The sequence below is a fragment of the Colius striatus genome, chromosome 1, assembly GCF_028858725.1.
Source record: "Colius striatus isolate bColStr4 chromosome 1, bColStr4.1.hap1, whole genome shotgun sequence".
Lineage (NCBI taxonomy): Eukaryota > Metazoa > Chordata > Aves > Coliiformes > Coliidae > Colius > Colius striatus.
In genome coordinates, this window is record NC_084759.1 from 79601225 (window position 1) to 79623399 (window position 22175).

General features: G+C 43.4%; 2 protein-coding genes across 3 annotated transcripts in view; one reads left to right on the forward strand and one right to left on the reverse strand.

The window, feature by feature from the left end:
* Positions 1-3380: 3380 nt before the first annotated feature.
* On the forward strand, positions 3381-18521 carry PDHA1 (pyruvate dehydrogenase E1 subunit alpha 1). 2 transcript variants are annotated; one of them, XM_061999369.1, is made up of 12 exons: positions 3381-3617; positions 5444-5458; positions 6741-6809; positions 8321-8494; positions 10354-10480; positions 12857-12948; positions 13312-13404; positions 15106-15261; positions 15488-15559; positions 16389-16456; positions 17244-17352; positions 18057-18521. In XM_061999369.1, the coding sequence occupies exons 1-12, from the start codon at positions 3540-3542 to the stop codon at positions 18219-18221; spliced, it is 1218 nt and encodes a 405-aa protein (XP_061855353.1). In that variant the 5' UTR covers positions 3381-3539; the 3' UTR covers positions 18222-18521. The 2 variants fall into 2 exon arrangements, with proteins under 2 accessions (XP_061855353.1, XP_061855361.1); XM_061999377.1 differs by lacking the exon at positions 5444-5458.
* A 134-nt stretch (positions 18522-18655) lies between these two features.
* The window catches only part of MAP3K15 (mitogen-activated protein kinase kinase kinase 15), an 87384-nt gene continuing 83864 nt past the window's right edge, over positions 18656-22175 (reverse strand). The window contains exons 25-29 of the mRNA XM_061988580.1: positions 21552-21762; positions 20157-20269; positions 19907-20004; positions 19706-19782; positions 18656-19251 (exon numbers count right to left, since the gene is read on the reverse strand). Of these exons, the coding sequence (XP_061844564.1) occupies positions 19131-19251; positions 19706-19782; positions 19907-20004; positions 20157-20269; positions 21552-21762 (620 nt within the window). The 3' untranslated portion in view covers positions 18656-19130. The remainder of the gene's footprint in view (positions 19252-19705; positions 19783-19906; positions 20005-20156; positions 20270-21551; positions 21763-22175) is intronic.

Below are 22175 nucleotides of genomic sequence, written 5' to 3' on the forward strand. Positions count from 1 at the left end.
GTAGATCAATGCTTTATTGTATTTCCAGGGAGGACAAAAATGGATCCTTTCTCATCAAAACCAACTATGACTACCAGAAGTGTTAATAACTTATCAGTCTATAAATGCATAATTATTAGTATTTCTCCACGTTGTCCTTTCATGTGGAGAAGAACTGGGTAGATGACACTGAACACATGAGCCCATGTCTACAGTTACTTGTTCATAGATCTCTTAAAACCATTACTTTATAGCGTTGCCTAGTGCAGAAACAGCACAAGTTTATCACAAGCTTTCTGTCTCACATACAGATACCACTATACTTTGTTTTCTTGAGCTAAAGCAGATGAATCTCACCTACAGAATGCTAAAATTACAGAATAAAGCAGAGAATCTTTCTTCTGCCATGTATTGCAGGAAATTCTGACAGCTTCACTATCTTCTCCAGTGCAAGTTACCTATGCTGTGTGTGCCCCAGTTTTGTCCAGAGGCCAGTTTTCCAAGCTGAGAGGTGTTAAAAAGAAATGGATTACTAAGAATAAAAGCTGGGTATGAAGGGGAAGGTAGGAGGGTTGAAAATGGTATGCAGAGTTAGTGCAATGGAGAAGACAGGATGAGGAACAGATTGGGAAGAAACAGCACTGGAAGATGCAGTGGGAGGAAGCAGAGGATTTTGCTCTCAATAGGGAGAAGACAATATATGTGGAAGCTGAATAAGGCCCAGGGGCAAGAGAGTGAGTGAGCAGCATGAAAATTCAGCCGAAGCACCGTGTTCAGAGGTACTCCTTCTCTTAGTTGGTCATTCTTCCCTCTTCATGGGAAAAGGCTAGTGAAAGAAGAGAGATGCTACTGTTGCTGCTGTGGATTTTGGTCCCCTTGGGGTGTTCATATCGACTTTTTTGTTCTGCATAGCTCTCCCTAAATGTAGGATCTCCTGTCAGGAGTGTCGGGAAGCTGTTGTCACTGTCCAGACAGAGCAGAGTCACCATATTTGGATGCCTCAAAGCCTCAGCTTCCCTCTATCCATCTCCTGACTCTGTCCCCAGCAGGTTAGTGACACAGACTGCAAAGGAAATTTTGCCACTTGCAGAGAGCAAGAATCATTCCATCCCAGGTGCCATTTGGTCTTGCTGGAAATCACAGGCCGGGAGGCTATAAAGAGCAGGCCAGGAGGTCACTGGAAGTCTTTGTGTCTCATGAGTTGCACCAACATAACTGGTGTGTGCATGAACACCACTGGTGCACATGAATCCATCAGTAATCTACCCAGGACTGCATGATCTTGACTGATAAAAGTGCAGGTTGCAGACTTCCTGACTGAGGTGGCTACACCATTCAGAAGTGGCCTGGGATCTCCCTTGGCAGCCCTGGAAAAAACCCCACACAGACCTTCAGGGTAATGCATTCTCTAGCTGCAGAGCCACTCCCTGCCTGCAGAACATCTCCAGCAAGCCTGTGCTTGCTTTCCAAATGAAGAAGTGCCCCTGAAGATACCCTAGGAAAAATGCCTTCTGAAGGAACTTATCAAATTTTGTATTGGTTTTTTTATTCTCTCAGAGGCCAGCTGCTGTTGTTGATCTCGTTTCTTCATGAATGACATCTTAAAGCTGCTTAGCAGTGCAGAGCTGACTGGCAAAATTCAAACTTCCTGTGGGTTGCATGCCAAAAAGGACTCCACAAGGGAGTCCAAGGGCTAAAAGCCCCTGCTTTTAGCAGCAAGAACTGCTCTGTCCTAGTGACACCTGAAAACAGCACTGTCTGCTTACAAGTGGATTTCATGATTGCAAAAATTACTTCAGATTTTTTTAAGGCTTTCAACCCTTAGATGTGAAAAGCTTTATATTGCTGCTTCTACACATCTCAGACTGTGCCAGGGCACATGGTACCTCAAAATACCTGCAAGGCAGTGGCACAAAGGTAGGATGTTGAGCACTGTCAAGGCTCTGCTGAAAAAAGTTGAGTAATTTTCAGTCCTCCTGCAAGCTGATACCAAGGCCAGGTTTGCTTTTCTGATCAACAACTAACCAAATACAAAAATAGTTAAGCTTCTTCATAACATCTGTCTACAGAGATGACTACCTGCTTTGCATTCTGAAAATGAAGAAATTGCATTGGTCACCAGTGCCCTGTGTAATAGAACAATAGGACAGGTGAGCAGGCAAGGAAGTAGGTGAACAATGCAGTGGGGATCCAGATGAAATTGTGTTTTGGAAATAGACAGCAGCTTTCTGTCTTCTCTGACGGAGGCTGAGAACATAGCTTCAGGAACATGTTTCAATTACACCTTAAAGACTGACCACTTGTGCTGCAAATGTGCTGGCCTCTGTGCAACCCTCAACGAACATTTGTGATGCCAACAGGTAAACATAACTTACTTTCTGGTGGTTTGGGGGTTTTGGGCAGGGGGTGGGGAGCAGGGGTGGTACCTTTCAGATGGATCTGTTCAGTGTTCAGCTACAGGGTTGTGCAGGTGCTGGTGTCAGCACTGCTTCGGGAAGCAGAGCAGGGGCAGGAGCAAAGGAGCAAGCGTGGAGCCAGGACAGGAATGCAAGTGGTTAACCTGGTTTGGGCACTCCACTGCAACTCAGTGTAACCTCAGCATTAGCCTGTCAGTGGGTGAAAGGAAAAGGGAGGCTGGCTGGAGAGATCAGCAGATGTGATACGACGAAAGTCTTAGTTAAATCTTAACTTTGAATGGTGTATTTCCCGGAGGATAGATGCCTGTGAAATGAAAATAAACGGGTTTAACATGTTATGTACTTGATGCATATAAGAACTGGTAAGGGAAACCTCTCAAAAAAGACTAATTCGTGTAGCAGAAGAGGAAGTAGTCAAACCTGTGTCACAGCCCCAAGCTAAGGTGGACGTGTTGTCCCAAAAGTGGGATCATTTACCTGGTGACACGGTTATAAAGTTCCATTTTATAACGTGCACCAGACGAGCAGCCCGAGGCGGTAACCGCAGCTGGGGAGAGTGGCAGCATGGCTGGGGAAGAGGCAGCGTGTCCAAACCACTCCTTTTCCCACCAAGCTGGCCAGGACGAACGTGAATCCAGGGCACACTTGCTAGACTCCTAAAGTTTAAACGAAATTAGGTCAGTTTCACTTTTAATGACCTGTTGGTGAGCCGCTCCTGCTGGGAAAGGGGGAGAGGGGTGTCTCGCTGAGCCTCAGCACCGTCCCTCCTCCCGCACGCGGACCACGCAACCTTTGCCAGGGCTCCCGCGCGGGGCGGGCCTGGAGCCACTGCCCGGTGCAGGGCGAGGCGGCAAGAGGGGCAGGTAGCCTCACTCACGACCGCCCGATGAGTCTCACCAGCCACCCGCCAAGCTGCCGCCGCCACGGCGGCAGCCGCCCCGTCCCGCGCACGCGCGGCGCGCAGGAGCGACGCAGGGAAAGGCGTCGGCCGGCCCACCGCTCGCGCCAGGAGTCGCTCTGGGAAGGCCGTCGGTTGGCCGGGCGGGCAGGCTGCTGGCTGGCGCCGGTTGTTAGCACGGCCGGCGGCTGAAGGAGAACAGAGGACGGGATCTGACGCCAGGCATTGCTGCTCCTCCTTGCTCCATGCGCAAGATGCTACTGGCCGCTCTTTCTCGGGTGCTGCAGGGGGCGGCCACCGCCGCCGCCACCGCTGGGAGGACGGTGAGCGCGGCCGTGACCTGCCCGGCGGGAACGCGAGGGGAACGGAGAGGTGGCCTGGGGCTGGCCTGCGCCCGTCTCAGTGGGACTGGGGGGGGGACACACCGGGCGGCGCGGCTGGTTACCCCCTCAGCCGTTCGTCCGGCGTGGGCTGGCGCAGGCCCTTGCGGCGCGCCGTGACCGGGCCCTCAGGGGCGAGCGGAGGGCACGGCCGACGGGCGGGCGGGCAGCCGCCGCCCTGGGCTCAGACCGAGGGGATGGCACGGGCCGGCACGGCTGCCGCGGCGGAGTCGCGGGTTTGCACTTTGACGATAGCCTGGCGACCACGACTGACAGCCCGGCGGTAACAGCTGGTGGCCCGAGGGGTCGGTCCCGGCCCGGCGGCAAAATAAAACGAAAAGTAAAAGAGATGTTTTAATTTATTTCCCCCCCGCTCTGTGTCAGATATCACACGGAAATCAACGGTGGCTGCCTGCAGGAAGGTCGCTGTCTAAGCGCCGTTTGTAAGTGCCCGGCCTGCCGGCCGTGCTTCCCCGGGCGCCGCCGAAGCGAGAGGCATGGCTGCGGCTGCTGCCGGCCACGAGTGAGGGCCCCGGGGCGCTGCTTTCCCTTCATGACATTAAAATTTGGGGCGTAAGGGCTGCCGCCAGCCCCAAATGTGCGGTGGTGGGAGGGCAGAGCTTCCTTCCCAGCGATGGTGCGGCTGGCAGCACCGGCCGTTAACTTACCTGCCCTCATACCGTCTGTCAGGCATGCACAAAGTCATCTCTCTGCTGCTTATATTCTTATTACGTACAAACTTCTTTGATTCATTTCCAAAACGCTTTTCTAAGCCCTTTGATTTGTTTTATTTGTTTCTATTTTGGCTGTCAGCATAGGTGAGATCCTAAAACGAGGAAGTAACCATACACTTCTCATTTCATTTGAAATTCAGCCATCTGACTTGAGCTGCTTTACCTCTCTGTGTTCAAACAACAGCCCCTTTTCAGCTCTTCCTGCATTTTCCTCCAAATTTTGTATATATTTTTTTGGCATTAGTGTTTCATTTGTTGTGTTTTACCCCTTCATTCCCCTTATTCCTTTATAATGGCTGTGGCTATCAGGAGGAATTAACCCTGCAGAAAAGGTTGTTGGCAAGATCAAGACAGAGTTAAAAGGTACTTTTTGGTAATTGGATGGCAGCTGCCTTTTCACCTTGGCAAGCAAATCTGTTGCTGTACCTCTCCTCTGAGGCAGGTCACTTACCTAAACATTCACGTCTTGTAGAAAAAGCAGGTAGGTGACAGGATGAGAATGACAGAAGAGAATGGATTTACCAAAAGATCTTCCTATGTGTGTTGGGGCTCTATATCTAAAAGTATTTATTTCATCCACAAGTAAAATATCTGTATTAAAATTCTGAGAAACAGGTGCCTAAAATCTAGTCCTTCCCTGCAAGTGCCTGGCTTGTCACTGACATATTATATTTTCCTGAAATTCCAAACTAGATCTGGTCTGGATATCTTAGTATAAGTTTTTGAATTGTAGTGATTACCCAATATGTAAATATATTTCTTCATTTTTTTTCCAGTGCTTTTATAGTGAAGGTATAAATGACCAAATAAATAGAAACAGTCTCAATCCGTAAAGCGGTATTTTATATGTGCTTTGAGTATACTGTAAGTGTGTAGATGGATTTCTGTGATGCAGAGCTTACTTGTAAGTAAGGAAACTACATCTTACAGTGTTCCAGATGGCTAATAATTTGCTGGCTTTTCCTCCCCTAACTGTTACAGTTACTTACTATTTTTTTCTTGTTTTGTTTTTCCTTCCAAATGCTGCTAACCTAGGGAGCTGTTAGTGAGGTAAGGCCTGAATCAGTTTTGTCAAGATTTGGTTTTGGCATTTATACTGGCCAAGTCTCAGAACTTTTGCTTTTATGTTGGGTTCAAGGCAGGGGGTTGGACTAGTTGGCCTGCAGTTATTCCTCCCAATTTCGTCCATTCTGTGATTCAGTGAATCTCAAACTTTTGATTTACATCCAGCTCCAGAAGTAAAATAGCTTTTCTTCACTGGTGATACTGACGTCTTGTGGTAAATGGTGTAGAAACATGTTTTGAATTAAACTCTAAATATTTACTCTGATAATGGGGTGAGGGAGACAGGGAGGGATCGCGATTGCTAAATCAGATCTAGGTAACCAGGATGGATTGAGAAACTTTTCCTGACTTTTTTCCAAGTCTTAAACCTTAGCAATTAGGCCTTTTTAAATTTTTTTTTTTTGAGATGGTGACCATTCTCAGCATTTTCAAATAAGGAGCCTTGAGCTAAATGTATATGAAACTCCATGGTTGAATGAGCTGCTGAAAATGTAGTAAATAAAAGTTAATCAACAATACAAGGTTGCTGCTAATGATGTAGTGCATTCCTTATACTGTGGCCACAGTGCATGCACAAACATCCCTACCATGCCACCCCCTCTGTTGCTCTGTATTTTATGTTAGACTCAGGTATGTCCCCTCCTATGTCTGTGCCATTTTTAACTAGTGGCCATGCTGTTACTCGCTTAGATCATACTCTCTTCGATCATACTCTCTTCATTGTTACTGCCTTGTGTTTCATCCCCCCACCTTCACTTCCTATTGAAAAGAAAGTGAGAGTAGGTCATATTCCAGAAAACTGCTGAGGATTTTTGGTTGTGTGAGGTTGTTTGGTGGTTTTTTTTCCCTAATTACTTGTTCAATCAAGGCAAAATTTGAGTCAGTGCAGAGAGCCATCAAAGTCTGCATTGGCTGCTTTTACTTATATGAGCAATCTGGCACATGAAGGGAAAAAATAATGAGTTTTTGGTGTTTCTCACAGTCTTTTGAAACTTACTGAGTTTATCTTATCAAAGTTATACAAGTTTTAAATCCTGTTCTCTTTTTTTCCAGTATTAATTTTGCATAGTGGGTTTTAAAGGGTTTCTAGCACAGGACGAGTAAAATGCAAGTTCTCTGGTATTATAGGGCTACAGCACTGGTGAGTTTAATTCACAAAGTGTTTCACTTTGGGAGTACTGTTAGAAATTATTTGAGAATTTGTCTACTTTTGCATGATAATTGCATTTAAATATTGCTCATCTTTTGGTTTTGTCTTTTCTTTTAGGCATCCAGAGTGATGGTAGCATCACGTAACTATGCAGACTTTGCAAGTGAAGCGACATTTGAAATTAAGGTGAGACAGATGAACACTTACTACTGGGATTCTGGAGTAGATCTTGGTGTGATGGACTTGTTTTCTTGATATTTCACTTAGAAAAATGCTATTTGAATTTCCAGAACCATCCTCCCTCCTTACTATCTGGCTGGATTTCTACATGCAGCTGGAAGTAGTGTGCTTGGCAGTATGTGCTGGTGTTACTTGTTTCTTAAGAACTGAAGCTGTGATCCTTTGCAGCTGTGATATTGTCATGCAACTGTGAGAATGCAATCACAAAGGAGCTAAATGACCTTTTCTGTTCTGAGGGAGGAATGTTAATGTTTCCATAATGCTTTTAAAACAAATAGCTGGTGTTTGCAGCCTGCTCTTCTTCCCACCTCCTTTTTAACTGAGTTGTAGGTGTTGTATCCCAGATATGTATTTTGGAGGACAAACGTGACATCCTTTAATGCTTGACTTGGTGCTGCTCAAAACACATCTGTTATATGCTATCAGCTTTCCACTGTTGTTAGGCCTTAAGAAAAAGCAATGCTTCCATTAGCAGTAGCTTTTGCATTTTCATTTGGGAATTGATAAAAGAAAATCTGAAGGAAATGATCTGGTTTTCCTTTGACCAGCTCCCTATTTGTCCATGCCTGTAAAGTATTACAATTGCTTCAAAGGTGGAAGGGAGGAAAAATACATGAATGTTTGGTCCTGTGGTGATTACAAGACTCCTAAGTTTCTGTTGTTACATGAACTCTGATGCAGAGCTGTTTTTAAGAGTAGTGTGCCCACATGTCATGTCTAATTTGTCTAGGTGTTAGTGGGTTTGCTCTGGAGAGACTTCTGGTTTACTATAAACTGATTTTAACTTTTGTAGTAGTATTTTGGCCATTTAATTTGCACTGATAGAGTAATTTAGTCTGTTCCACTGAACATTTTTATTTCTTATAATAAATTATTTTGGTTTAATTTATTTTATATGGATACCTAAAATCAACCCTGTAGAGTCCATGATTTGGGGAAGAAGTGGTCCTGTGTGTATGGTTGTTTGACTGGCAGGGCGGCTAGGGCAGCAGTGGCTTGTTACTGTGTGTTAGTGGTGGTGGTAGGAGAGGTAAAGCTCATTTTTAGGGCCAGGTCTTACAAACCATTTCACAAAGGAAAGTCCTCTGTCTTTCTAGTTTCTTCACTAAGCCACTGTAGCTCTTACCAAGTATTTGGACTGCAACAACCATGGAAATGTGCTTTTCCCATATTTTCTGAGGACTGTAGTTAATTTACTGCAAGGGAACAGTAAGGGGTTCATTTCATGAGTGGAAATTTTGTCATTACCAAAAGTAAAGCTTTTATTTCTCTCCCTTTGCAAATAGTTCACAGTCATTACAGTTATTCTGACCTATGAATTGAGGTTTTGCTGGCTTTCTTGTTAAAAAGAGATTGCACTCTAGATTGGAAAGTGATACATCATTAAAAAAAATTAAGTGATTTTCATGAACAAGTTAAATTACTTTCAGGAAATAAGTGCTTATTCAACTTTGTAGAAGTGTGACCTCCATCGCCTGGAAGAAGGCCCTGGTACCACCACAGTGATGACTCGAGAGGAGGGGCTTCATTACTACAAGACAATGCAGACCATCCGACGCATGGAGCTGAAGTCTGACCAGCTGTACAAGCAGAAGATTATCCGTGGCTTCTGCCACTTGTATGATGGACAGGTGAGAAGGTTTTTTTTTCCAAGAGATTTCCTTATCGTCTTGCCCCACTTAATGTAGGAATTTGGTTAGACTGAAGAATAAATTTAGAACTGAGTATCTGTATGAAATTGTCTGAAGCTGTAGTTGGATCATTGATTTAGTTCACTGTTTCTTTTAAAAAATGTGTGAGGACACAAGGGAATTGTCAAATTATAGAATGATAGGGGTCAGAAGGGACCCATAAAGATCATCTAATCCCTGAGGTCTTGCATATAGCAATGGGGAGAGAAGGCAAAGTGCAGCTGAGGATCATAGAATGGTAGGGATTGGAAGGGTCACCTAGATCAGGTCACATAGGAACATGTCCAGGCGGGTCTTGAAGACCTCCAAGGAAGGAGACTCCACAACCCCTCTGGGCAGCCTGTGCCAGGGCTCCTTCACCTGAACAGTGAAATAGTTTTTTTCTTATATTTAAGTGGAACTTTTTGTGTTCCAGCTTCATCCCATTACCCCTTGTACTGTTGCTAGCTACTATGGAAAAAAGGGATGTCCCAACCTCCTGACACCCACCCTTTAGATATTTATAAATGTTAATAAGATCACCCCTCAATCTCCTCCAGACTAAACAGCCCCAGTTCCCACAGCCTTTCCTCGTTTGAAAGATGTTCCATTCCCCTGATCATCTTGGTGGCCCTGTGCTGGACTCTCTCCAGCACTTCCCTGTCCCTCTTGAGCTGAGGGGTCCAGAACTGGACACAGTGCTCCAGATGAAGCCTCACCAGGGCAGAGTAGAGAGGGAGAAGAACCTCCCTTGACCTGCTGGCCTCACTCTTCTTGATGCATCCCAGGATGCACTGGATGTGAGGAAATTTGGTTCTGCTTGAAAAAAAAAAGGCAAGAGTCAATGTGTGTTGTTCAAAACTGGCACTGTCTGTTCTGGCTGATGTGATCCTGCAGGACCTCTGTGCTAAAATAGCTGGAGATGGTTTTAAATGGTGCTCTCCTATGAATACAGGCTGGGGGACTTGAGGCTCTTTAGCTTGCAGAAGAAAAGGCTCTGGGGAAACATTAGAGCAGCCTTCCAGTATCTAAAGGAGGGCTACAAGAAAGCTGGAGAGGGGCGTTTTCCAAGGGCACCTAGTGATAGGGCAAGGGAGAATGACTTCAAACTGAAAGAGGGGAGATGTAGATTAGATGTAAGGAAGAAATTCTTCCCTGAGGATGAGGGGGCGCTGGAACAGGTTGTCCAGAGAGGTTGTGGATTCCTTATCCCTGGCAGTGTCCAAGGTCAGGTTGGATGAGGCTTTGAGCAACCTAGTCTGGTGGAAAGTGATCTTGCCCATGGCAGTGGGGTGGGAACTAAATGATCTTTGAGGTCTCTTTGAACCCAAACCGTTCTGTGTTTCTATGAATGAGCAACTGCAGCCTGTTAAATTCATCGTGATTGGGGACTTACGTTGTCACATCCAGTGTCTCATAGATCATGTGCCCAGTAAAAAACCACAGCCAAGAGAAGGAATTTTATGAACTTGGTGAAACTTTGCTGTCTGTCCATTGCCCCTGCTGCTTTTTAATTGCAGTTGCCTAAGTACTTGACTTGTGAGATGGATGTAGCAAAAAGTCTGCAGGTTTTTGCAGCTCCTACTTTCACTCCTGTCTGCTCTTCCCAGCCAAAGTCAAGTTGCAATTTAGAGCACAAGGCTGCTGTAGCTCTAGGCCTGCTGCCCATTGGGATTTACTGCAGGCTTCTGTGTTCTTCTGCCTGTTTTCTGCTAATACTCTATGTATGGGGGATCACACAGCAAGCCCTTGGTGGCAGTGCTGACTGTGGAAGTTTTGTGCTTTTCTCCATTGCTAAGCTTACTTTTCCTTTGTAACAGGAGGCTTGCTGTGTAGGGCTTGAAGTTGCCATAAAGCCTACAGACCATGTGATAACAGCTTACAGAGCTCATGGCTTTACCTACGCACGAGGAGTGCCTGTTCGAGAAATCCTTGCTGAACTTACAGGTTTGTGCCAAGTGAAATGAGATTCACATGCTGCTGTGCTTGTGTCAGAAGGGTTTAAATTCAAATTCACACTGATGTTGATGCACAAAGTATACTGGGGCTTCAGAAGCAGTTGAGCAGAATAAAGCAATTTTATAATATTACGATGCAGACACTGTTTTTATTGTAAGGTATAAGCCAGAAGGAATATTTAAGTGCTGGTACTTCTAAAGAACAAAGTCAGAATATTTTTCTTGATGCCACATGCTGGATTTGTTGTGCTACAGCAGCTTATTTAAATGGAAGTTGCTGGTGGTGGATATTTGTTCTCCATAGGACAGAGCATTACCCAATACGTAGGAGACAGACGTGGATTTTCAGAATTAGGCTGCTGAAGTCTTAGAGAGACAATCAAATGCTGCCTGTAATGATAAACAGAATAATTTGGGATAAATTGCTTCTGAACAGGAATATTAAGAGGTAATCTAGGTGGATGCAAGGTTTTGCAGAAATCACAGAACCATAGAATGGTAGGGGTTGGAAGGGACCTTTAGAGGTCATCTGGTCCAACCCTTCTGCAGAAGCAGGAGAAGAAAGGAGAGATGGTTATTCACAATAGTGTTATAGGCAGAGCAGGGAAGAGAAGAGAGGGTCAGCCTGCTCCTGCTGAACTCAGTTCCCTGAACAGATGCCCCAAGTGAAAAATGAATGAGGAGTTTGAAGGCCTTTATGAATCATTGGCATAATAAAGACCTGATCTGAGAATTTGAAATGTTAGTGTAGGAAAGAGTCTTTTGGAGGTAAGAGGTGTGTTTTCCTGTGAAGAACGTACATATGTCTGGTGATAATGCATGTCAATGACCTGTACAAAAGCCCAGCAGGTAATGGACTCACCAAGTGTTACTGGATACTGATAAGAGAGAAAGTGACTGAGGAGATTCACATGGCTGAATTCTACTCTTGGTCTTCAAACTACCAATATCAGGGATGATGTGGGGTTTTTTTAATTTGTTTCTTTTAAGGTCTTCTGTACCATTGTGCCTGGTTTTAGTTGGGGCTCTTTTACTTAGGAAAGAGCAGCTGCAGTAGAGACACGATTGTTCCAAGAAGCAGCGCTTGGAGCAAGTTTCTAGAGAGGAGTGCTGCTGGACCTGGTTCTTGCAAACAAAGATCTAGACTGAAAATGCCAAACTGAAAGCCAGCCTGAGTTACAGTGACCTGGAAATGACAGAATTTAAAATTCTTTGAAGGACCAGGAAGCAGATTCACCCAATATTAGACTAGTAGATAAGATCCTACAGGAAACAAGCTCTAGAAAAGGACTTTTCAGGAGAACTGAGTATTCCCTGAGAAATGGTTTTGTGTTCTAAGCAAAAGAGAAAGTAGGCAAAAAGTGACATAGGTTTATCAGGAATTTTTTAATACGTAATAAAATACAAGAAAGTTGGTAGAAAAAGTGGAGAGAGGTTACTGAAGTTAAATTACACCTAAGAAAAATAGTTTTCTGATTAAAATGAGACAATTATTTTTCTTCTTGGGTTTTTTTTAGCATTAGCTGTTAGGATCCATAAAAGCTCGTGTGAAGCTAGTTAATAAGTATATATGAAAGGTGTGAGACCAATAATAAAAATGATCTAGTATTAAATAAGAAAGAGAACTATAAATTCCAGGAGATCCAGAATTCAACTTCTAAAATAAACACTGAGGTCTAAGGCAAAAAAAACCCACACTAAACAAGCTGTGCTTATTAGAAATGAAATAGAGGCCTCTGTGACTAGTGACAAGACAGACCAGTTATGGTCAAACTGGAGCTTGAATAAAGCTGGAATAGGTGATTATTTGATCTTTATCTTGGGGTAGGATGGGGAGCTGTTGATTGGTTGGTTGTTTTCAATGTCCTATCTGTAATTTTTACTTCTCATTATTGTCACAGGGAAGGCAAGTGTAGATAATCACAACTATTTCGGAACAGTGTTAATATTTTTCTTGCAGGAGCCAAAAGTAATAAGGACTGTATATACTACTTCTTACAGATTACATGTAGGAGAAATATAGACCATGTTGGCTATTAAAAATAACCCTGAAACATATTTATCAGAAAGTGTTTATGTATTGTAGAACACTGAAACTTGTTTGTTTTAAAAATTTCTTCTTAATCTCATTTTATATTTCCTGTGTTGTGTTTTCATTATCATTCTCTATTTTTCTCCCCTTCTTTTGCTTATTTCTTTATTTATGTAACAATAAACTCTTTGGGGAGAGGCCATTGTCTCTCAACTCCAGATAGATCTAATGACAACATTATGGTCTTGCTGCCTTTAGGAGTTGAATTGGATGTTCCTATTTGTATAGCATTTTTCCTCTGAGAAAACAAATCACTGCTTGTTGATGTTTCAGGTCGAAAAGGAGGATGTGTGAAGGGAAAAGGAGGATCAATGCATATGTATACCAAAAACTTCTATGGTGGCAATGGTATTGTTGGTGCTCAGGTATGTACTTGACCTCTATTTTAAAACACAACTTGAATTTGGCTTATGTCCTGTGCCAGTGTTTCTTCTCAGTTTTTGTGGTGTGAGCTTGTATGCAGATACCATTGCTCTGCAGCTGTTAAATCCGTGTCTCTATTGTGGTTTGCTCACAGTTTTGTGAACCAAACAAACCAAATTGAGAATATAGTTAATGTTTATATTTTGGCTGTAATAGGGATTGAGACAAATGGGAGTGGGTTGGTAACAACTTGTTTGTTGAGCAGTTCTCAAACATTGTAAATGTCTTTTTAGGGTTCACAAACTTCCTATCTTCTACTCTTCTGACATTATTCTAAAATCATGGGTTGTTGTCTTGTGTCGTAGGTTCCTCTTGGAGCTGGGATTGCACTGGCCTGTAAATACTTCGGTAAAAACGAAGTCTGTCTGACGTTATATGGGGATGGAGCAGCCAATCAGGTAAAGGAGCTTGCTCTAGTGTGGGAGGGTGACTGACTGGAAGTGATCCATTTCCCTTTGGTAAACTGTGAGCTCTGCCTTTCCACAGAGCAGTCGGAGGGCACTTGTCACCTACCTGTGTAGCACCTGCAGCCTAGGCAATGGCTGCCTTGGAACTTCATCTGAGATTTGTGTGTTGACCTTTCTGCTGCAAGGACACTTCATTAAAGGAGTCCAGTGATGCAGAAAAAGCAGTGCTGGAGAAAGAATCATAGAATTATTTAGGTTGGAAAAAAGCTTTAAGATCACCAAGTCCAACCGTTAACCCACATTCACCATGAAACCATGTCTCTCAGCACCTCATCTACGTCTTTTATGTACCTCCAGGGAAGGTGACTTGAGCACTTCAACCAGAAGAGGATGTATGCCCTCAGTCCTACAGTCCACTGCAGTTTTTCTTAGGGCTTTTGTTGTGAAGTGCTGTTCCCTGAGATGAATTTCATGTAGTTGGCTGGGCATCTTGCAAATTTTGGCCACTAGCACTCTTACTTGTGTTATCTTGGGCATTTCAGGAGAGGTGTGTTGGAAGAACTGCATAGCACTTAGAGGGGTGATTCAGATGAACAGTTTCCTAGTTAATTGCCAGGTGCTCTTGTGCTTGTATTTATTTATCATCTTTTGGACCTACTTTAATATCTGTCCTTCCGCGCCCCAACTTTGAACTCTGCCCTTGTTGCTGGAGTGGAGGGAAAGCTCCTCAGCTCTTGCCCTCATGGTGTGCTGTAGGTACTCAAGCAGTGAGTGGCACCCGTGGTTAATGATGTAAGCACTGCACAAGTCACTCTTGTTACCCTCTTCCCTGCTGTATGTGGCTCACCAAGTGTGAGGCCTGGAGGTCTCTGTGCTGTAAGGAGAGCTCTGAACAATAGCAGTGAGGATGACAGTGCTGTTCAACAGGGAGTAACTTGTCAGTTAATATTTCTAAAGGCAGAGGAGAGGACAGAGCATCTTACACAGCCACTTGCTGTTGACATTCCAGACAGTCTTATCCTGTAATCATCAGAGACATTAAGCCAGATAAGAAATTGGTGGTTTAGAGTGTACTGCTGGTCCAGTTTCACACTTTCAGAATGCAGGTGGAGATCCCCGTTCTTGGCTTTCCCTGTCTTTGGCTTAGCGTAGCAAGGCTGCTGCAGTTGCTGCAGTCAAACTTTTCTTTTACAGCAGCATCCTGCCAGATTAATCAATTGTGACATTTTTTTATTACTGTCACTGAAATACTTCAATTGAAGCTTTTGTGCTGTCCTAACACAGATACTGATACAGTTCTAAAAACTCTTTATTTGAGATGAAAGTCACCTCACATAGCAGAGCTTCTCTTTGATTCCTACTGAGCTGTAGCAAGTGGCTGGTTTCACATCATTTCAGTATTAAAACTTCTAGCTGGACCTCTGTCATGGGATGGTTTTTCATAGATTCAGAGAATGGTAGGGGTTGGAAGGGACTTTTAGAGATCATCTAGTCCAACCCCCCTGCAGAAGCAGGTCCACCTAGATCAGGTCGCATAGGAACACATCCAGGTGGGTCTTGAAGACCTCCAAGGAAGGAGACTCCACAACCCCTCTGGGCAGCCTGTGCCAGGGCTCCCTCACCCTCACAGTAAAGTTTAATGCTTGAAGGCTGAGCTCCCTGTCTAGCTGTAACTTGTTGTCTTTCTTTCAGGGCCAGATATTTGAAACGTACAATATGGCTGCCCTGTGGAAGTTGCCGTGCATTTTTATCTGTGAGAACAATCGCTATGGAATGGGAACTTCAGTGGAAAGGGCTGCAGCTAGTACTGACTACTACAAAAGAGGAGACTTCATTCCAGGGCTCAGGGTGAGTGCAGCCCCAGCTTGTTTGGAGCAGGGTGGATGTGGGGGGAGCTGCATGTGCACACACCTGCACAAGGCAGACCTATGTGTGGATTTCTCTTTATAAATATGTTTTTTGAAAAAATAGGAAAGTTTGAAACAGAATTCCTGTTGTCCTTGTGGAAGTACTGAAATCAGGTAGTTTAGGGTTTGACATTTCTTTACCTCAACTTGTAGTTTCTGTTTATCAGGTGGATGGCATGGATGTTCTCTGTGTCCGAGAAGCAACAAAGTTTGCAGCCGAGTACTGTAGATCTGGAAAAGTAAGTCTGTAATTGCCATTCCTTTTCTTTACATGAAGTTCAGACCAGATTATTGCTGTGTAAGTTGTTCCTTGCCTAGTCTACTTGCTCCAGTCACTGTTGAAACTTTATTTGACCTTTATTTCCTTTTTTTTTCTCCAGAGTATTGAACCTGCAAGCACTTGATTGGTTCTTTTCATTTTGTTAGAACCAAGCATTGGTATTAACTAAGCATTTTAAGAAATATATATGTCCTGATACTCTGCCATCTTTTTTTCCCCCATTTCTATGCCAGTTAAGTTCTGTTGTGAAAGGTGTTCTGTCAGGCAGTTGTGTTCTTTGTGAAGAGATTAGTTGGGGGAAGTATTTGTTTTATATTTACAAAAAGTGGGAAGTGAAGCAAAGCTTTGTTGGTGTCTGTCACACAAATACAATATACTGATGTTTAAGGTTTTTCAATATTTGGTGTTATTAATATTTGCATTTGGAACATACAACAGAAAAGATTCACATAGAAGAACAAGGTTGTGCGAGTTCAAGTCTCACAGTGAAGCTGCAGGGAATTTGTGATACAGTCTGAGTAACAGTGGAGTGGCATTGGAAGGGGAGCTTTTTGATGCTGCTCAGTAAGAACAGGAGGATAAATGCTTGCAGTGTCAACATGGGCTTTCATTTGAAAAGAGTTGTTTCATTTTACTAGTTGTGATAATGTTATGTAAATTGAACTGAGAAAACCCACTGAATTAAAATCATCACTGATGCAATTCACCCATACCAAGTAGTTGCTGTTATAACAAGAAGTTGGTCACTCAAGGTGGTAACACTTTCTGTATTGTCATTTCTTTTTGAGGGGCCCATTGTGATGGAGCTACAGACGTACCGTTACCACGGGCACAGCATGAGTGACCCCGGGATAAGGTACTGGGACATTCTTTCTGGGTATTCACTCAAAACAGATCAGTGCTGATGGTGGAAATCCTGCCCCTGTTGTGGATTCCATGTTTCAATCTGTTATGAAGCACAAATACGGGTTCTGAAGTTGCTGTGAGCAGCCTGATCGCTCAGCTCATTGCTGGGTTGATGATCTGTGGTTGTGTAACATATCTACTTGCATTGTTAAGAGACTTAGTTGGAGAACAAGCACAATGTTATTTATGCTTCTGTGCCTTCTATTAAGGAACTCTGTTCTCAGTGTGACTTTATGGTTCGTTCTAATGCAGCTGGGACTGAAAAGCAGTGTGCTTTTCCAAGGTTTTTGTTGTGTTTTAGATCGTGTAAGCTAAAATTACAGGAGGGGTTTGGACTGTCCAATGCTCTTATTAAAAATACAAATGTACATTGTGTCAACTGACAAATCTGACTTCACTCCATGAAGTGGGTGTTTCCCAATGCTTTGTTGAAAACTTGTAGTGGACTGTAGTGTCATCTAGCCCCCACTTAGGGAAGACTGGAAGGAGAAAATAGGCCCCCGTGTAATAACTGTTATACTTGAGTTGGGGGCTATTTCATCTTACTTGCTGCTTACAGATTAAGTATTTTAGATGTAGCTGTGCTACCCTCTGCGTGATAATTGTCACTGTATTTACCACTGCATTCCTCACAATTCTTTGATCACACCTTTTTCTAAGTGAGCTGTGTCCAGAACCTCACCTCTGTTCAAGGATCCCACTGAAGAAGTTCATGTCTTTGCTTGTCTTGCTCCTAGCTATCGTACCAGAGAAGAAATTCAAGAAGTGAGGAGCAAAAGCGATCCCATTACTTTGCTGAAAGACAGAATGGTCAACAATAACCTTGCTAGCATTGAGGAACTTAAGGTATGCTTTTAGTTGCTATTTAAGCAAGCTTAAATAAAAACCTTAAAAACATTTAAGGCCCAAGGGAGACATGATCACTCTACAGCTACCTCAAAGGAGGCTGCAGCAAGGTGGGGATCAATCTTTTCTCCCAAATAACAAGTAATAGGACAACAGGAAATGGCCTCAAGTTGCACCAGGGGAGGTTTAGATTGGATATCAGGAAAAATCTCTCAACTGAAATAGTTGTCAAGCATTGGCACAGGCTGCCCAGGGAAGTAGTGGAGTCACCATCTCTGGAAGTATTCAAAAGACATATAGATGTGGCACTAACGACGTGGCAGTGTGACATTAATAGTTGGACTCCATGATCTTCAAGGTCTTTTCCAACCGAAATGATTCTGTGCGATGCTGTAAATACTTTCATCGTCTCTGTTCTTTTAAAAGAAAGAAAATTGACACTGACACCCTCTGTGTTTTGCAGAATCAGAATTGAAAATGTGGAGGCTCAGTGAGGTCACGTTCCTCTGGCAATACATTAACAATACTATCCAAAAAGGCCAAATGCTGCAGTTCAGGAGGAAGGGAGTTTTCGGAGGCTTTTAACTTTTGTTTATAGACAGCATTAACACTAGTTGTGACCAATATTTAATCATTGCATTTAAATTCAAAATGGTGAAGCTTTTTCTGAGCTGTCTTCTAATAAGCATGCACTTTTGGTTTAGGAAATCGATGTGGCAGTAAGGAAGGAGATTGAGGAAGCCGCTCAATTCGCTACCACTGACCCAGAGCCACCCCTGGAAGAACTAGGCAACCACATCTACTTCAACGAGCCACCCTTTGAAGTGCGTGGCCCAAACCAGTGGATAAGGTACAAATCTGTCAGCTAAAGGCCTTGTTGTTGGCACAATTTACTTATTCATAAGAATAAGTGAATGTATTTACAGGATCTATAATGACCTGGAACCAGCCCATAAGCTTATTTAAAAGCTCCTTCAAAAAAGGAAAGGTGTAGGCAAATCCATCTCAGTATGGATTTTCTTAAACACGTTGAATGTTGTTTCCGAAGGAGCTAAGAGAAAGCAGCGGTTTATTTAAAGTGCTATATATTTACTGATTTTTCTTTGAATTGCTGTATGTGTTATGTACAGTGTTAAAGAAAATAAACTTTAACAACATTTATCTAGTCATCCATTTGGTTTGTTTCTTGGTGAACCACTTCCCTTAAAAGTACACCAAAAAAGCTGTTTGGAGGGTTGTTTTTGTTGCACAAAAGTTACTAAATGAAAACATCACCCTGGGCTTTTCCAAGTAGTTTGGTGAATAGCTTTAATACAGAGAGCTCTATACATTCATGGACAAAGAGGGGACAGATACTCTATAGCACATCCTCTCCCTGCTTGAACCATCAGGCAGCAAAGCTGTAACATATTGGAAAGTCACAGTTGTCACAAAGCTGAAGCCAATCCAGGCATGTGCTCCCTGTTTTGCAGAAAAGACTTTTGTTTTTTTAAAGTCAGCTAATAAAATATATAAATATTAAAATAAAGCTAATAAATACACAGCTAATGCTTTCTATTACAGTGATTGGCATTTGACTTGTGCATTACTCTCTCATAAATAATTTAAGTGCACTAACCCAGTCTTCAATGCTGTTGGTAGTCCCCGTGTATTACACTGCTGGTCAGACAAGCTACAGCGTTGTGCAAAACCTGCAAGGCCACTTTACAGAGATACATATACATATATATATATATATATATACACACACATCTATTGAAGCATTAGGAATGTATGTTTCATTTGCTTATTTCCATTTCACATTCTCCTCCTGAAGCATTAACCTTCTGCACTGAGGTTTTGCCCGATGTCTGCCGGTGGATTAATATTGCATTCCAAATTCGGCAGAGAAGACCACCCCTGGAGGAAGAAGAGTGGAGAGTAGTCAGGGAAAAGATTCCTCCTCAGCTCCATTATTTAAAAGCAAGCAAGGATATTCCAGTTATGACAGGACATAGAAAACACTACATGGCTTTATGGGTAGAGCTAAAACAATTTCTTTCAGGTCAGCCAGGGGTTACCAAAATGATGATAAAAGGAGGTGAATGGAGGGGGACGAAACCTAAGTTCTTTTTGCCTCTCTTCCATATGATGATGTACATCATCCTGAAGGGTGCAGAAAGAGCTCCCAAGCTTGATAAATACGAAAAGTTGAAACATGAAAAACATTTAACAAAATCAGAAACAAAATTTACAGCGGTTGCCACTCAACTATCCCCCAACCTATTTGAATAACCTGCCTTCTAAACCAGTTTGTTTACAAACAACTACTTTAATTAAGCTTTTAACAAGCGACTAAGTTGTACTTCCTTACCGAAGCTGAAGATGCCGCAGATCATCTTTGGTGATATCATTAAGGACAGCACTCAGTGTATAATCTTCCTCAGCAAACTGAAAGGTAAATTTATTCCTAAATTAACGTCTCATCTTTGAAACCACCCTGCTAATTATGACTATGATGACCTTTTATTAAAAGGTCATTTTTTTCATTTGTTTGTTTTTATCATCTTTTTACCCTCTTGATGGCATCCAAGTCTGCTCCTTGTTGTTTCAGCCAGCTCGTGAGCTCAGGGTCTGCATTCTGCTTCAAAGGTGCCGCAGGCCAATGGGAGTCTTTTAACAGAAAACAAGTGTGCCAATTAGTTAATACACCTCAGAACTAGGGCAAAAGTGCCAAAGCTTAAAATAGACAGCCTCTTCTCCTTTGAACAAACAGTCCAGTATATTTGTGTGTAAGTGTCCGAGCATGCACTGTCTCCTCCTACCTTCAGGTTTAAGTTTTAATCGAAGCAAGCGCAATTCCTGAGCTTTTTGCTCCAAAGATTGGCGTAAGAGGCTCTGGTACTCTTTTTCCTTCTGTATGAGGGTTTCCAAAAGCCTGTTAGCATAGGAGAGATCAAACACAACCATACTGGGAGTAAGTCTAGCTGAAAAAAAAATACTGATCATTTTTAATGACTACCAAAGGACAGAAACAATTGGCAGATGATACTGTCTTAACACATATTAGGGCTTACAGATTTTATTGGGGTTGTCTGAGCCTCAGACTCAGCTTTAGTGGCAGCACTTTAAAGCATTCATCTTTGCAGAATTTAGTGAATAGGTTGTAAATTCTGTTCCTATTGTGTTGCAGCCTCCCTGGGCAGAGTCGCTGCCTTTACCTGTAATTTACTGCAGAACAGTGTAACAGTGATGTTTTACCAGGGACTTTCTCATCCTGTGAGTTAAATGAAATCCATAAAGAAGGATGGCACCTTCACTGGCAGCAGCCTACAAATGTAACCCATGAGAAACAGGGGCTCTGCTTGCGCTAATTGGCAGGCAGCCTGTCCCATGGGCACAGACAGCTGCTCTGACCTTTGCAGGAACAGCTTTGAGGGCACTGCCTCAAAGGAAATGGGCAGGAAGGAAATGGGCACAGTTGCAGAAGCCTAAAAACAGCAGAAATCCAATGTGACATTCTGCCACCAAATAAATCAATGCCACAGAAACAAAGGTTGCACTGAAGGCTGTTGAGTTGCCCCACCAGTGCTGCCAGAGCATTCGGGATCCATGTGTGTCCTTGGAAGGGCTCTTTTATCTATCACGAGGCAGCTGTAGTATGAGAGCAGTGTTGGTGCTATTTCTGTATCACAGAATGGGAGGGGCTGGAAGTGACCTCTAGAGATCATCTAGAGTCCAATCCTCCTGCTAAGGCAGGTTCACCTCGATCAGGTCACACAAGAACACATCCAGGCGGGTTTGGAAACCTCCAGAGAAGGAGACTCCCCACCCTCCCTCGGCAGCCTGTGCCAGGGCTCCCTCACCCTCACAGCAAAGAAGATTTTCCTTATGTTTAAGTGGAACTCTTTGTGTTCCAGCTTACGTCCCTTACCCCTAGTCCTGTCACTGGAGATAGAAAAAAGGGATCATCCTCTTGACATACACCTTTTAAATACTTGTGTTACCAAGATTCCCCCCTCAGTCTCCTCTACTCATAAGGAAGATGCTCCAGTCCCATCATCACCTTGGTGGCCTTATGCTGGACTCTCTACAGAAGTTCCTTGTCCCTCTTGAGCTGGGGAGCCCATGTATATATGTGTTGCTTGTAGAAAGCAACGTCTGAGACCTTTTCAAAGACTGCCTGAAAATAAATCCCCAAGTCTTTATAGGAGGGTTACCTTAAGGTCTCTTGTTTAAGTCTGCCCAACTCCAGGCTAAGCTGCTGCTGAGCCTCCTGTGACACCACAGAACTCAGGGAGCTGACTCCTGATGTGACGGCAGGATCCTCAGCTCCATTTTGTTCTGAGGGCTGGAAACTGTCTTCCCCTTCGTCACCATCCTTGTCCCCACCATCAGTTTCTGATGCTGGCTCAAAGTGAGCTCGAAGCTCTGGTAAAAGCAAACAGTGTAAGAATAAGAATCTCTTTGGACAAGTGTGTGTTCAGAGGTATTGCAGCTTGTTTTTTGTAACTGCAGGCGGGGGAGCCTCAGCTGAGGAAGTGAACTGTTTGCATGATGTGATTTATTGCAGTTGTGAGCATGGGAGCAGCACAGCCCTCTGAGCTGAGCCACAGATTCCCCAGCAGCAGTTCTAAAACAAGTGCCACTGCAATAGCTCAGCTGTAGACATGGGTAGCTGTAGATTACAGATGTAGAGGGGACAAACACATTTGTGATGAAATGAATAAGACAGTTAATAACATGAAGTAAGGCAGTTAATAACACATATTAATAAGAAACCCTTGAAACCTTGGCTTGAGTTTAAAAAGAAGACATTGTTTTTCCCTAACGTCCTGGACCAA